This window comes from Clytia hemisphaerica, unplaced genomic scaffold (assembly GCF_902728285.1).
Source record: "Clytia hemisphaerica strain Z4C2 unplaced genomic scaffold, Clytia hemisphaerica genome assembly, whole genome shotgun sequence".
In the NCBI taxonomy this organism is placed as follows: Eukaryota; Metazoa; Cnidaria; class Hydrozoa; order Leptothecata; family Clytiidae; genus Clytia; species Clytia hemisphaerica.
This window is the reverse complement of record NW_027104054.1, coordinates 362,831-377,238: the sequence shown is the minus strand read 5'-3', so window position 1 is coordinate 377,238 and position 14,408 is coordinate 362,831. Positions and strand designations below refer to the sequence as shown.

Sequence of the window (14,408 nt, the reverse complement as noted above, 5' to 3'; positions counted from 1 at the left end):
ACTGCATGGATTTTAGTTTCAATATAGCGTTTGTGTAAAACCCACGCGCGAGCGTTCTGGATGGGAAATAAGTGGCTTCATTTCCCAGGACCTCGATTCAATGGTTCAAACTCACTCTTATGATTTCAAACTAGACTGTAGTCATTTCTAATGCACGTAATTCAATAATATAGGGGTCATTGATTTTAATGCCCCGAAGGGGCTAGAGTAGAAACTTTTGGATGGGAACTGAAGATACTTAACTTCCCACCCAGATGATAGTGCTATCTTGTAACGATAATAGTTACAGGATAATATTGGAGTTTGTATAGACAACAGTTTGTTCCTTCCGTTATTATTTTGTTTCGTTTTTTCAAATTACTTGCTAGACTAGTCCTCCACCGGTCGACCATGCCCAAGGTGTTTGTTTTCAAGCTAGCACAGAACGTCAAGATAACGTCTATCTAACGTCTTTAACATCCATTCAATTTTCTTGGAGACGAGCCAACTTTTGGAGAAGTGAAGTCAATAAGAACTAAAAGGCTCAGCTTAGGAATGCTCAGAATGCTATTGGCAATAAAAGATATTGAAAAGTATAGTAGGTTATCGGGTAACAATAAAGAATTAAATGGCACGATTAGCTGGGTTAATCTTGTATTAGTTTGAGCCTTACGACATAAACAAAATGATTATCAAAAGTTAATTATCTGATACCCTGATTGATAATCTTAATCGTGGCCTTTTTATGATGTAGTTAAACTCCTCAAGGTAGAGTGAATGGATAGCGAGTTTATGTGTGTGTTTTTCTGCGACGGAGACGATTAGCTTTTGATATTTTTAGATCCTGATCAACTGAGGACGACGGTAAACAAGCACTAATTACCGTCTTCGATTTGTGGATCAAAACTGCGGGTTGTTCCAAATCGCTTCAGTTACTCTGCCATCCTCAAAAGTGAAAATACAGTACATAAAGTCTAACTTCTAATGAATTTTTGCTTTCTTCTATGGTACCATAGTTACGAATTTTTAGGGGTTTTTCAATACGGATCTTATCTTTAATGGAGACTTTGGAGACTGAATCTAAGGGAGATGGTTAGCTGCAATCACCAATATGTTAGGTTTTTAGATTTCTTTGCTCAAGCTTAAGGCCGGTCTCCGCTTGCTCGCGCTGCGATCGCACTTTTTTCGAGCAAAACTGCTACGCTATTGGTCAAAGGAAAAATGAAACAATTCCATTGTCGCGATTGAAAAAAGTTGAGATATATTCAACTTTTTCTTCGTGCGCACTACATTTTCATGATGTAATCTTTTTTCCAAGCAAAAAGGATTGGAGCTAAAAGGTGCGATCGCAGCGCGCGTAAGTGAAGACCTGCCTTAACGGCTTGCGTTCATAAGCTATTCTCTAGATTTCAAAATAAGGGGGTATCTAGAATTAAGCTAAGGTTTTGCTGATGTTTTTTTTCAGGTTGCTGCAATGCAGACCTTGCATTACAGCCGCCAAGGAAAAACATTGGTGTAGCCTTTCTATAGGAGACCTGCTTTAACAGCTTGCGTTCATAAGCTATTCTCTAGATTTCAAAATAAGGGGATATCTAGAATTACGCTATAGGTTATACTGTTTTTGTTTTCAGGTTGCTGCAATGCAGACCTTGCATTACAGCCGCCAAGGAAAAACATTGGTGTAGCCTTAGCTTTATGCAAGGTGAAATGAAAGACTTGCAAAGTATTGGAGGTGATATTAAAAAAATAAGTTGGACAATCCTCTTTATAACTAGACCACCAAAAAGGATGGCAATTGCACCAGTCATTGAGATTTGAAGTAGTCGAGAATCGAATAAGAGTATACGTTTTGTGTAATGAAGGCAAAGTGTTAATGAAAAATAATCAAAAAAAGTAAATGAACATATCTTTTGTTTATTTGTTGTTCTTCAAAAGAATCTTTTGTTTTATTTTTCATTTTCATTTTTTTTTTACACCAAATCTGGACACTCACTTTCCCTAACATCTCGCAGGCAAAAATGCGCCTCCCATACAATTTTATACACAACGGTGGAGCACGCGTTTCCCCGGGCCATTTCTGAGAAGTTTGAATTACTCAATCCCTAGAAAAAAAGGGGGAAATCGCTTTTTGGGACCAAAATTTCAAAATGCACTACACATTTAAACAACTTTGGTAATTATGATAAACTTCTATTGTTTTCTTTTAAAGAACCTGAGAGAAACCTTTTGGATTTGAAAAAATTTATGAAAATTTATACAAACAATCTCTCATTAAAGTTCTTATTATGACTCGGTTTATATTTTCCCCTTAAAATTAACTTTCATTTGTATGGAAATCGATGGGGTATGGCTAGATATCCCAGAGGGGGTCTAAGTACTAATGGTTCCAAGAAAGTAATTGAAAAAAAGTAAAATAATCTCTTCGATTTTTGGTTTCTCAAACTTTAGCAAAAGCTTTTGAATTATTTTTGGAGATTCCAATAATGCTATGGTTTTCCAAAGGCGTATTCAAGGTATGTGAATAAGAGTCAAGAAAGAGTAGATTTGAATTATATCAAGATGTAGCTCAGCAAATTGAACATTACATCCCCTTCAAACAGACCCGGTTGAATTTCTTTTAGCCAATGGGGATAAAAATAACGGACTGAAACTCGATGGGGATTGATATTCCCATATTTTTTATGGGTGGCGATTTCAATTCTCTTTGTTTTCAAGTTAGAAATTTCAGTGAGGATGGAAAAAAATAGCATAATATTTTGTAGTGAGGATTGGTTTTATTTGATTATTTTTAGTGGGGACAAAAATTTCAGGATAATTTTCCACCGGGGATGATACTTTAGCCAATTTTTCCGGTGGGAAGGGGTCCCATTGGGTCTGTGAGAAGGGGTGTACTGTAATCAGTCTATTTGGGAAGACTAACAGAAACTCACATTGAGGGCAATGCAATAAATATCATTCGTTTTCGACTCGAGTAAAAGGTAAAGACAAGTAGGATTAAGATCTAAGAAATTTTGGTCGACAATGCTACTTTAGGTAGGCGTTATTGTCCTTGTTAGAGAGCACGTAGTTTGTCAGTTCCATCATAGTCCGTATAAAAATAATTCTTCCGTATAAAAAGTATTCTTCTTGGGATTGGTTTACGATTTAATCACATGATCAAAAAGTGAGCAAAACAAACTAATTTATCAATGCAAGTTCAAGTAAGAATCAATGGAAAGAAACAAAAGGCTTCCAGATTGGGGTTTTTTATTTCCATAAACTATTTTGGGGAGAAAAACACGGACCTAAAAATACATCAAAATTATATCAATCAAGAAACGGTAAAAACATCAATATTTCATGCACTCATTCAAAAAAGTTGTCAAATACAGTGTATGAGAAGTCCATGAATCGAGAATTCTTAAAAAAGTTAAATCTTAAAGTAAATTTTGAATAAAAAATAAAACTCTCTTATAGAAAATATTGGCGTTCCATTGATCAAGTCTATAGTAAAGGGGTGTTTAAGGAGGCTTAAGACAAAAAAAGATTTAATTAAGACTTAATTGATGACTTAACTGGTTAATGTTTGTCCGATTCGGATTTAAGATTTTCTTATAATCTAGTTTATTTTGGAGACAGCAAACAACAAACTAACACAAAAACAATCTCAAAGAAACATTAATTATTCAAATGTGTTGCTTAGAAATTGTCCAGAATTTGAGAAAACATTTTTATGTTTTTCTTCTAATTTCTACTAAATGGCATAGTATAAGAATACTAAATTTATGAGAACACGATAGAAATACCCTAAGAACAAATTAAGATCCTTAAAAAGAGCCCCGTCTTAGAAATAAGATTCGAACAATATAAAATGCAAAAATATGAGGTACAGCATATTAAAACCTATTGAGATAATTTGAGCCAAAAAATTGCAAAAAATGTAGAAAATGGCTGGAGAGAAGATAATTTACCAACTTAATGATCCAAAGCACGGCAACATGTCTGACAGGGGGGGGTGGCACTCAAGGTAAATGGCCTACCATACGTGCGCCCTAAAGCTTTTCAAAGTGCACTGTAAGGGTAGAAATTAGCAAAGATTAGAAAAGTTGCACTCTAAGGGTGTAATATTTGGAAAATCTGACCATATTTTGCCTTAAGACAGTAAAAAAAATTGCACCGTAAGGGTCGATTTTTCGCCCAAATTTCTTCAAATTTTGCAAAATTTTCTCTGCACTGTAAGGGTCCGATTTCAAAGGCCTAATTTTGGGCCGCACGTATGGTTGTCTTTGAATCGAGTGCCTCCGGGCATGTCTGCCTCTAAAGGAGTAAAACTTTCTTATTTTCAAATTATAATGCCTATCTCTTTGGAAAGGTATTTTTTTAAAGTAGCGTTAAACTAAGTGCAACCTCGTAAATAAATTCTAATAATCAAAGTATTATTGTTATTTTTTAAATTCATTAAAATTCAAAGAAAAGAATAAAAACATTTTGAGGTTACCCAATATATCAATTCACCAAAATAAATATACTTAGGGGCCTGGAACGAGAATTGAAAAGGAAGAAAAAATTCATTATGGATGATGTTTTGGGAGAATGAAAATGATTCAAGTTTATTTCCTCAATTTTAAGTCATTGTGGGGTTCGACAAAAAGTTTGGACAAACTCATTTGATATCATTGGTCGTTGTCTTTTTATAGGGGGAATTGTATGACTACTGTAACTTTTAACTATTTTTTATTGTTTTTTTGTTCGTGATCCACTGCAACTGGCTGTGTGGGTCTTTAAACCTTAAATGTAGACTTTTCTGGGTCGATGTCAGCAGGAGGGGGAAGGGACCATGGTCCCTCACCGTTTTGCAAGGTATTTCTAAAACACCGTGATATTTTGACTTTTGTTTTGATAGCCTCATTTCTAAGGGTTAGGTTGTGCACCCTAACTACCTTAAAGGGGAATAAAAACCTTTCTGGCCAAATTCAAGGGAGCTGTGACAAAGATTCTTTTTAGAGTGAAGAATTTTTCCCGGCTTGAATTTACCCAGACAAAGAGTTTTAACGGATGAGGTTTTCCCCTTTGAGGTATTCAACTTCGGCATGATGAGGAAGTCTATCTTCGTACTTCGATTTTCTAATGCAAGTAATGGTAACAAAGGTAAGAAACCTTGGAGAATTAGGTAAACATTTTTTATAAGAACAAATTATAGATAAGAACATTTTAAGGCTTTACTGACCAAAAAACACCTATTTCTTAGGGAAAACTTATTTACTTAGAAGCAAGATGTTCGTAAATTCTTTACAAGAACTACATAGTGAATGGCGTTTTTCGGAAAGGAAACAAAAACTTTTACCAAGCACAGGCTGAATAAAGGGGCAAATGAATGAAGTAGAAGCCGAAGGCTAGAAGTCAATCTTTTTGGTAGGATTTGAAGCCAACAAATCCTACCAAAGTTACGCGGCCTTGAGCGGCTCGCCTGGTTTTTAAATGGGAGAAATTACAGATTGAAACTAAAATTTACCGCTAAATTCAATCTGTCGTCAAAAATACGGCGCTTTTTTTAAGGCTTCACTTTTTCTTGCCTGAGAAAGGTTAGAGATTCTACTCTAGCCCTTCGGGCTTTAAACTCAATGGGGCAAATCGCATGTGAGCCGATCTTGATTTCAAGAATCACAGTTTATTTCCGAATTCTTTTCGCTATTTTTATCTGATGTATCGGAAAAAGGCGATTTACTACAAAAGTAAGATCGCCGCTATTTTTCTGTCCGTTTTTCAAGAAGAAGTTGTTAAAACTAAAGAAACGAGATACACCCCTGCCCTGTATCAACGCCCCAACGAGAACGAGTTCTTCAGAAATTTGAGAAACTTCTTTTTGAAAAACAAAGAAAGGATTTTTACAAACACTGTTTTGTTTACAACCCTTGGTGTAACTTTGAAACCTTTTTGCGCTGCTTGATGAGATTTTTAAGAGTAAAAAATGGCGCCCTTAAGGGCAGGACATACCTACAACCTTCTTTTCTAACGTACCCGTCTTCCCGACACAAATACGCTCAAGAGTCAACCTCGTACCCAGGGCGACAAGCTTTTTGACGTTATAGATGGGCGCTTAGCTCGTCTGGCCATCCCCGCCCTCACTTTTGCTGCCTGACCGCCAACGATTCGCCCTGGCTCGCGAGGTTGGCTCAAGAGTGTTGAGAATACACGTAGGCTTTGCAAAACGATTGTCGAGGAAAACAACATTAAAGGTCTAAACAAAAAGTAAAAAAAAAGTTAATTCCCTGTGTAAAAAATAAAGGGAAAAATTAGAAATTAAAAAAACAAAACAACATATACGAAATAAGAGGGGACTCAAAGGGAAAACAAAAACGATTTCTATAAGAGAAATGATAAAAACAGTTTGCTGACTACGAACTATGAATGTTTTCAAAACAGACCAAAGTAGATTTTTTAATGGATTGTCATATATCTACTACATATATGAAAAATGGTGTTTATTAAGCCACGAGTTTTTCTGTGAAAATTAAGCGACTGACTAAAAAAAAATGATTTGTAATAACAAACAAAAACTTACGATTGAGTTATCTTTGTTTACTTGCGATTAGTTTGTACTAGACACAGGTAGACGAATTGGAGTTCTGCCATAGGAGAATTGAATTGCGCTTTGAAATTTAACTGGAATCTAAAATTGTGTACAGCATGTTCTTATTTCCACCATTTTGTGAGCATTTTTGGGCATTTTCCTACGAAATTTGGTGCGGTTTTTGAGTTCGAAAAGCCTTAAAATGTTCTTAACTTATTCTTAATATTTTGGCAATCGATAGCGTAAATACGCAATTTGGATTTTTTTTGTAATTACGTGAGCAAGTTCAAAACGTGATCGTGATTTGAAAAATATTGAAGCCGTGATGTGTGATTCAGACTTTTTTCAAAGGGATGCGTGATTATCAAATTTTTTGCTGTTTTTCGTGATCGTGATTGAAGACGAAAAAATGTGTGAAATCTTGATCAGAGATACCACTGGGAGGCCTCCATAACAGACCATCCATTCAACCATCATTCAAAACCTTTCCCTTAAGGGATGCGCCAAATGCAATGATCTGACCTGTTTGCTCAGCCAATACACTCTTCTCGAGATGCATAAATTTATTGTTGTCCTCGTTTTCAAACAGATTTCATTGCTATAAAATTACATATTCACCACATGAGACATTTTGAATTTCAAGTACTTTTGTTTTATAGTTAATGTTTGCCTTTTGGGAAATTAAATTGGTTTAAATGTATAATTGCATAGCAATGAAATCTGTTTGAAAACGAGGACAACAATAAATTTATGCATCCCGAGAAGAGTGTATTCATTCGAAGCCGCGCTGCCTTTTGCAAAAGAAAGAGGAAGGGGCTGGGTAGACGATGATATCGTCCGTATAATATGTTATTATGATATAACATAGTTTGTATATTATATAAAACGTAATATGTTTCGCAGCGGATAGAGTCTGTGTTTAAGACAACAGCTACCCCCGATAAAAATTCCCTTCTTCACGTTTGTTCCTCTTAGATGAAACTCGTCTTAGACTATAGCATAGTCTAAGACTGTTTTTTTTATTTAGGTCTATTCCGATTCGACGTATAATACCACACACCCCTGTGTCACAGACCCGCTGTGGGAAAGGGTTTCACTGACGCTGCGAGACAGGGGTGTTATTACCATCATATTACTTTCCTGCAGTCAAAATCTGGATGAAAAAAGTTAACATTATTTCAATCAGGAGCGCCAACTAGGTCAGATCATCTAACGGAGCTTGCGTAGGTTTGCGTAGTAACTAGGATTTGCTAGGAGATTAGGTAAAAGAAGGAAAAAGGGGTACACAATAGAGGGAGAACTGAAACAAGTGAAAGTTCAAACAAATACGGATATTACTCTCTATTCTGTTTACAAAACAGATTTGCAAGTTTCTATAAAATGTTTGCCCAGTACCTATTAGAATACTTAGTCCTTAATGACTATTCGTTCCCTCGGATTTATTCTGTATGTCTTTCTTTTCGACCCATTTCCTTCTGGTGGTATAAATTAGCTTTGAGGCATATTAAAACACTCAAAATGTCTTTGAGTACTAATTCACTTCTTGATTGGGGATAAAGGTTTCCTTGGTTGATAATTATGAAGATTAAGAGCAAAGTACAATGTTCTACTGTGTGTAGGGAAATCCTCAATTTTTCTACAAATCTTATACTCTCAGGTTCCAAATAAAGGGGGGGGGGGGGGGGGGGGTTCGAATAAACGGGGGGGGGGGGGTTGGAAATTTACTAGATTTTAATAAACGGGGGGGGGGGGGGGGGGGACCTAATTGCCGGGGGGGTTGGAAATTGTACTTCTGAAACCCAAAAATAAGGTAAATATTGACTAAAATCAGGCTATTTAGGCCTTCTCTTTGACAGCTGAAAATATTCTTAGAGATTAATAAACAGGGGAGTCCTAATAAGGTCCGGGGGGGGGGCTGGAAAATTTTCGAAAGGTTAACAAGCGGGGGGGGGCCGTTTATTTGGAACCTAAGAGTACTTGAAGATAGGATTTATAATTTTAAAACCGCATATATATGAAGGTCATAAGCTGAAGATGATATATCGGTCTATGAGGTTTCTGGCCCGGTCCAGTTTGGACAATTTAAAATAAAATCAATAAAAACCTATTGTTTTCACTCTAAAAAGGTTAATTTTTGTTCATTTTCAATAGCCATGAGATTGCTATGGAAATTCCCAATGAGGTTTGGTTTTTAAAGTATTTTCTCCATCTGGGATGACTTTTTGGTGAAATTTCACCATTATGTTTCAGAATCTACTCTCACAACCTCGAATTAGCCTTTTGTTTATTGAGTATATATGTGACGTCAATGTGAACTGGACTTTATCATAATATAACGTCTTATTACTGTGTTATTTGTGTGAATTTCAACCTTTCAGTGACTCTCTCTCAGGTGGGAGAGTTTAATCAATGCTCATAATTTCAGGCTTATCGAAATCTGGTTTAGGTGCATCTGTATTGCTTAAAGAAATGAGTTTTTGTTCAAAACGTTGTAATTTTTTTTGATTGAGAAGTCTTTGAACCTGGTCGAAGTATCTTAACAACTATTGGAGATGTATAGGTATGCAATACTACAGTATCAATATTTGCAGTCATTAAAATTATTTGGCGGATCTAGATCCCTGTCTCATTGGACTTGTGAAAAGGTTTTCAGGGTAGAATGAATTAGCTTAAAATTTTGCCTCTAATTTCTTTGATTTGAAAATCTTTCAGATTTCAAATCTATATTAAAGAAATATTATGTTTTGAAGTTTGAAATTTTAAATGAATGAATAAATAGCTAGACAGTGAAATAAATTAATCTTCCAAAAAACATACTTAAACTTTTTTATCAATAAAGAAATGAAAAAAAAGTTTGAAGAAATTCGTAGTTTGTTTAGAAATCAGTGGTCTCCAGAGATCTTCTTATCATCAAGTCCAATATTTCGATTTAAATAGAAATCTGTTTAGTCCACATTCCCAAAGTAGATTTTATTTCCATACCGTCTTAATCGATTATTAAATCTTATTTTAAACTATCACGGATTTTACAAGAACATTTTTATGTTATACGTGCCTGGTCAAAAGAAATTATGGTACATAAAATTGGCAACACCTAATCATGCTTTTTCAATAGAAAGAAAATAATAAAAACCTTCGCGCCAAATCTTGGATTGCCTCTTAAAGTTGAAAATTCTTCTTTCTTATGTGTTGAAGAGGATCTTGAGAGACTTTTTTTGCGGTTTTTCGGCAAAATGGTCTGTAAGGTGTAGCTTGCTTTTACGCATATAGGGTACGGTCCATTGATTTCAAAGCCCCGAAACTTCTGGATGGGAAATTTCCTCAACCAAAACATCTTTCATTCCACGTGTTTTTCAAACAAAGATTACACGGGGCAAACGTAAGGTTTCATCTTTTCTTGCTTTAAGAAAGCTTGAAGATTCCTCTCTAGCACCTCCGGACTTCAAACTCGATGGTACGGACGCTCCATAACAGCGGCATAACCAGTCAATCATTCTAGCAGAACAATTCTTATCTTTAGAGTTATAAACAAACGAAAAAATAAATTTTTGAAAAAAAAACATGGGGACAATAGTGTGGTGGTCATTGTTCCTGATGCTAAAATTAACAGTCGTTAATGGCAAAATACAACATGGTAAATATATCACGTTTTTTATCTGTAGAGAAACCAGGATTTGAGTACATTTAAGAAAGAAATTTGGAATTAGAAATTAAGAATATCGCAAGAACACCTGCATTTTACACCTTTTTTACATGTAGAGAGCTCATGTTTTGAGCACATTAAAGGTTGAAATTTGGAGCTAGAAAATAAGAATATCATTTGAATTCTCGTTCTGTTCCGAAACTATTCAAGGCTTTTTTTGGCTAACCTGTAAAGCTAAATAATTATTCTAACCGATAGTACAGTTAGTTTTGTATTAATTCAAAGTGGTTAAGTAAGTTTGTGACCCTTTTCACTAGCTATCTACCCGAACATATGGGATGTCTCCACTTACCCTTGATTCTTACCTTAATTGTTGAGCATCAAGCGGGCATCTTACGGGTCGTAGCTGGATGCTCTACCTCCATGCTACGGCTGCTTTTCGTATAAATCTTAAAATTGTGTACATTCTTTTTCATTCAGGCAATGGTACATTTCTGATAAACGGTATCTTTCCAATCACAAACGAAAATGAAGAATTAAACCCTCAACTCGGTATAATGTATTCAGAGGCGATGAAATGGGCCATACAAGAAGTCAACAAAAATCGATCCTATTTACACGGATACCAATTCGATGTCAACAAGATTTATGATTCGATTAAAGAAGAGCAGGTCCAGAAAAATGTTTTGGATACTTTCATGGAGAAGATACCGTTCCTTGTAGGTCCGTATTCCTCGGATACGTCTTACACGTCAAGTATCTTGACCAAGACGTTTCAGGATATCAACGGGATCAGCTACAGTGCAACGTTCTCGGATTTCGACATGATGAATTCGGACGAAGAACGTATGTTGAGAACCGTACCGTCGGATCGTTTCCGTGTCGACGCCGTTCTAGCGTTGATTAAAGATCTACGTTGGAATTTCGTTTCCGTTGTAAGCTCTTACGGATATAATGGGGAGCGCGAAGCGTTACATCTGACGTCCAAGATTTCGTCTGTGGGTGCTTGTCTCGCGGCACAAATCGATCTCGCCAAATCACCAACAAACGAAGATTACCAAAAAACCATCGATAATTTGCGGTTAGATTCTCGCCTCAAAGTTGTCGTTTTATTTACATCTGGGAAAGACACGAGAAATTTTATGGCAATGTTAAAGAAACTGAATTTGGCGAATCGGTTTAATTTGATCTGCGCGTACGGGTGTACAAACTATATTAACGTTATTGAAGGAAATGAACTCGTGGCTGAAGGAGCTCTAAGTCTCGATGTCAAACTACCAGATACTTCTAAATTTACCGAATATTTTCTCAACAAAAAGCCCACAGCTAATTCGTTAGAACCTTTCAATATATATTGGGAAAGACTTTTTGATTGCTCTTTAAATCAAACGAACATGCGAAAATACTTAAAAATGTGCACCATGAAGGAAAGTCTCAAACTGGGGTCTGGATACTACATCAATACCCCCGTCCACACTGTCATTAATGCTGTTTTTCATTTTGCACGTGTTGTCCACAGCTTCTCATTAGTTTATTGTCACGTGGATCGGAATTGGGTGAACAAGACAATGCCATGCCCTCTCGACCCTTCAACTGCCAAATCCTACTCCATGTTTTTTCATCGCGTCCTAAAGAAAAGTGCACACAAAGATGGGACGCTTTACACTGGCACTATTGAGCCGTTCACTATGGGTGTTGGAAATGAAGTCGATGATGGTAAGGTCCAGTATGAAGTTCACAAGTATTCGTTTAAAAATCGGGAAAACACGAATACAAAAATATGGCAATGGGTTGCAGATCGTCAAAGTAAAAAACCGGGAGTCGGGAAATTTTTAGAAGCCTGGTACTCGGCTTCGCCGAATATGACGATCGTGGAACATCGAGGAACGTGCAGTAAAGAATGTCCTTTAGGATCAATTCGTGATTACGATCGAAACTCATTAAAATCAAAATGTTGCTGGTCGTGTCAAGCGTGTCCGAAAAATCACCGTGTCATGAATAATACGTGTCAGCCGTGTAAGCAAGCCGAAGTTGTCGGACCACGGTACGGAACATGCCTTTTAATGCAGGAAAGAATGATAAGTTGGAGAGAGCCGATTGTTCTATGTTTTATTGTTTTATCAATCCTCGGGATCTGCTTAACCGTGTTTGTAGCGCTCGTTTTTTGTCGTTACAACGATAACCGTATCGTGAGAGCAGCCGGCCGTGACTTGAGTTACATGATTTTACTCGGCATCTGTTTCACATTTTCATGCTGTTTTGTTTTCATATGGGAGACAACTCAATCGACGTGTATCTTACGAGGCGGCTTACCTGGATTTTCGTTCCTGACGTGTTACGCTCCTCTCTTCTTAAAAACGATTCGTATCTATCGTATATTTGTCGGTGCGCAAGTTTCCGTATCCCGACCTGCTTTAGTAAGCACGCAATCACAATTCATAGCTTTGTTTGTGATCCTATCAACCCAACTATTAATCAGTGTCGTTTGGTTCGTATCGAAGATTCCAACACCGGAGATTATAGTTACCGGAGAATACGTAACCAGTCATTGTAGTGGTGACGCCAGTCCCATTCTGTTATTCTTGAACTTATCTCTAAGCGTCATATTCATGGTGTCGTGTACCGTACTAGCCTTCAAGACACGACATTTTCCGAAAAACTTTAACGAGGCTAAATTTATTGGAATCACGCTTTACATCACTTGTGTAGGATGGGCCGTATTTCTACCAGTTTATTTTTTAGCACCCCATTTACACCGTGACTTTATGAAAGAATTATTGATGTGTGCTGTATGTACTTTTATAGGCTATGTTACACTGTTTGGTTTATTTGGACACAAAATGAAGCTGTTGTTATTCGGACCACTTCCGCCCGCGCGACAGGGGAGTATTCCTACATGGTATATACCACGGGAACATTCGAAAAGTCTTTCAAGTACTTATAGCTGTGAGTGTAAAATGTACAGCCCTAAAAGTTGCTGTGAAGAACTGAATGGATTCTCTAGTTTATAAACTTTTATTTGTTGCCTGTATTTCTTAAGTTTATTAGGGGTTTTTAATTTATTTTTTGTAGTAAAGGATGTTTGTTTTAAAGATTGGAAAGAGCGAAAAGAAAGGATAGCTTTAGTTTTTTTTGAATGTTTGATTAAACTAACATAGTTTTTTCTATCCGGTTAAATAGGTGGTTGGGGGAGGGGGCTCAGGACACTTGTACCTACCTTGAGTCGTTATCAACAGCGACAGGATAGTACCAGTCTTTATCATTGTTAGGTATGTTTTTAAGCAATCGAAAAATTGGCCCTTGACATCTTCACAAAATGCCTTAATTTCAAGCGGATTCTTATCTACAGCTGAATTTACAATCGACCAATGAAGTATAAGACCGAAGGCCTAGAAGCGAATCTTTAACCTTTTTCAGGCAAGAAAAAGTTAAGCCTTAAAATATACACCGTATATTTGACGATGGATTAAATCTAGCGATTCCTTTGTTTTCGGGTGATATTTTTTTTCAAAATTTAGCGGTAAATTCTAGTTTCAATTTCTCTGGCATTTGTGCAAAAAATAGGCGGGCCGTGCTATAGGCCGCGCAACTTTGGTAGGATTTATTGGCTTCATATCCTACGTACCAAGGAGAATCACTTCTAACCCTTCGACAGAACTAGCCGATGGTTGATTCTTTAAAAATATCACAAGCTATATCAGAAAATGATGCTAATAAAATGTAAAGGACTCAACTGGGCTCAACTTCAGTAACTTCAAACCACTCATTAAATCGACCCCTTGACACAATGTAAAAATTACCCTTTTTTTCGAAAATGTTCTTGGAGAGCCCATTGTTACGAAAGAAACTCATTTTATAGAAAAGAGCAAGTCCTGAATTTTTCAAGAACATATGTATGGTTCTACCTGACCTTTTTCTGATGAGAGTTTTCATAAAAGACTTAGGTCAAATTATTCGAAAATTTGGACAGTTGAGTTTCTATAACTCGAACACGCACGTGGAACGAGGTCAAATTATTAGAAAATATGTACAGTGGTGGCTCCATAACTCGAAATTTCCTTGACTCGAACAAATTTGAGTTCGAACGAGCTTTTTGGTCGCTTCAGTTAACAATGCCTCGTGAATCTACTCCATAACTCAGAATTTCTTTAACTCTAACAAATTTACGTTTCCCGTGCTTGTTCTAGTCTATTTCATTGTAGTTCCGTATCAGATTGAGACCTGAAAACCTAAAAT

General features: G+C 36.5%; 1 protein-coding gene across 1 annotated transcript; it reads left to right on the top strand.

The window, feature by feature from the left end:
- Positions 1-10,047: 10,047 nt before the first annotated feature.
- On the top strand, positions 10,048-13,294 carry LOC136811990 (metabotropic glutamate receptor 3-like). The gene is made up of 2 exons (XM_067068594.1): positions 10,048-10,163; positions 10,653-13,294. Exons 1-2 carry the CDS (start codon positions 10,091-10,093, stop codon positions 13,181-13,183), a joined length of 2,604 nt encoding a protein of 867 aa, XP_066924695.1. The 5' UTR covers positions 10,048-10,090; the 3' UTR covers positions 13,184-13,294.
- The last annotated feature ends 1,114 nt before the right edge of the window (positions 13,295-14,408 follow it).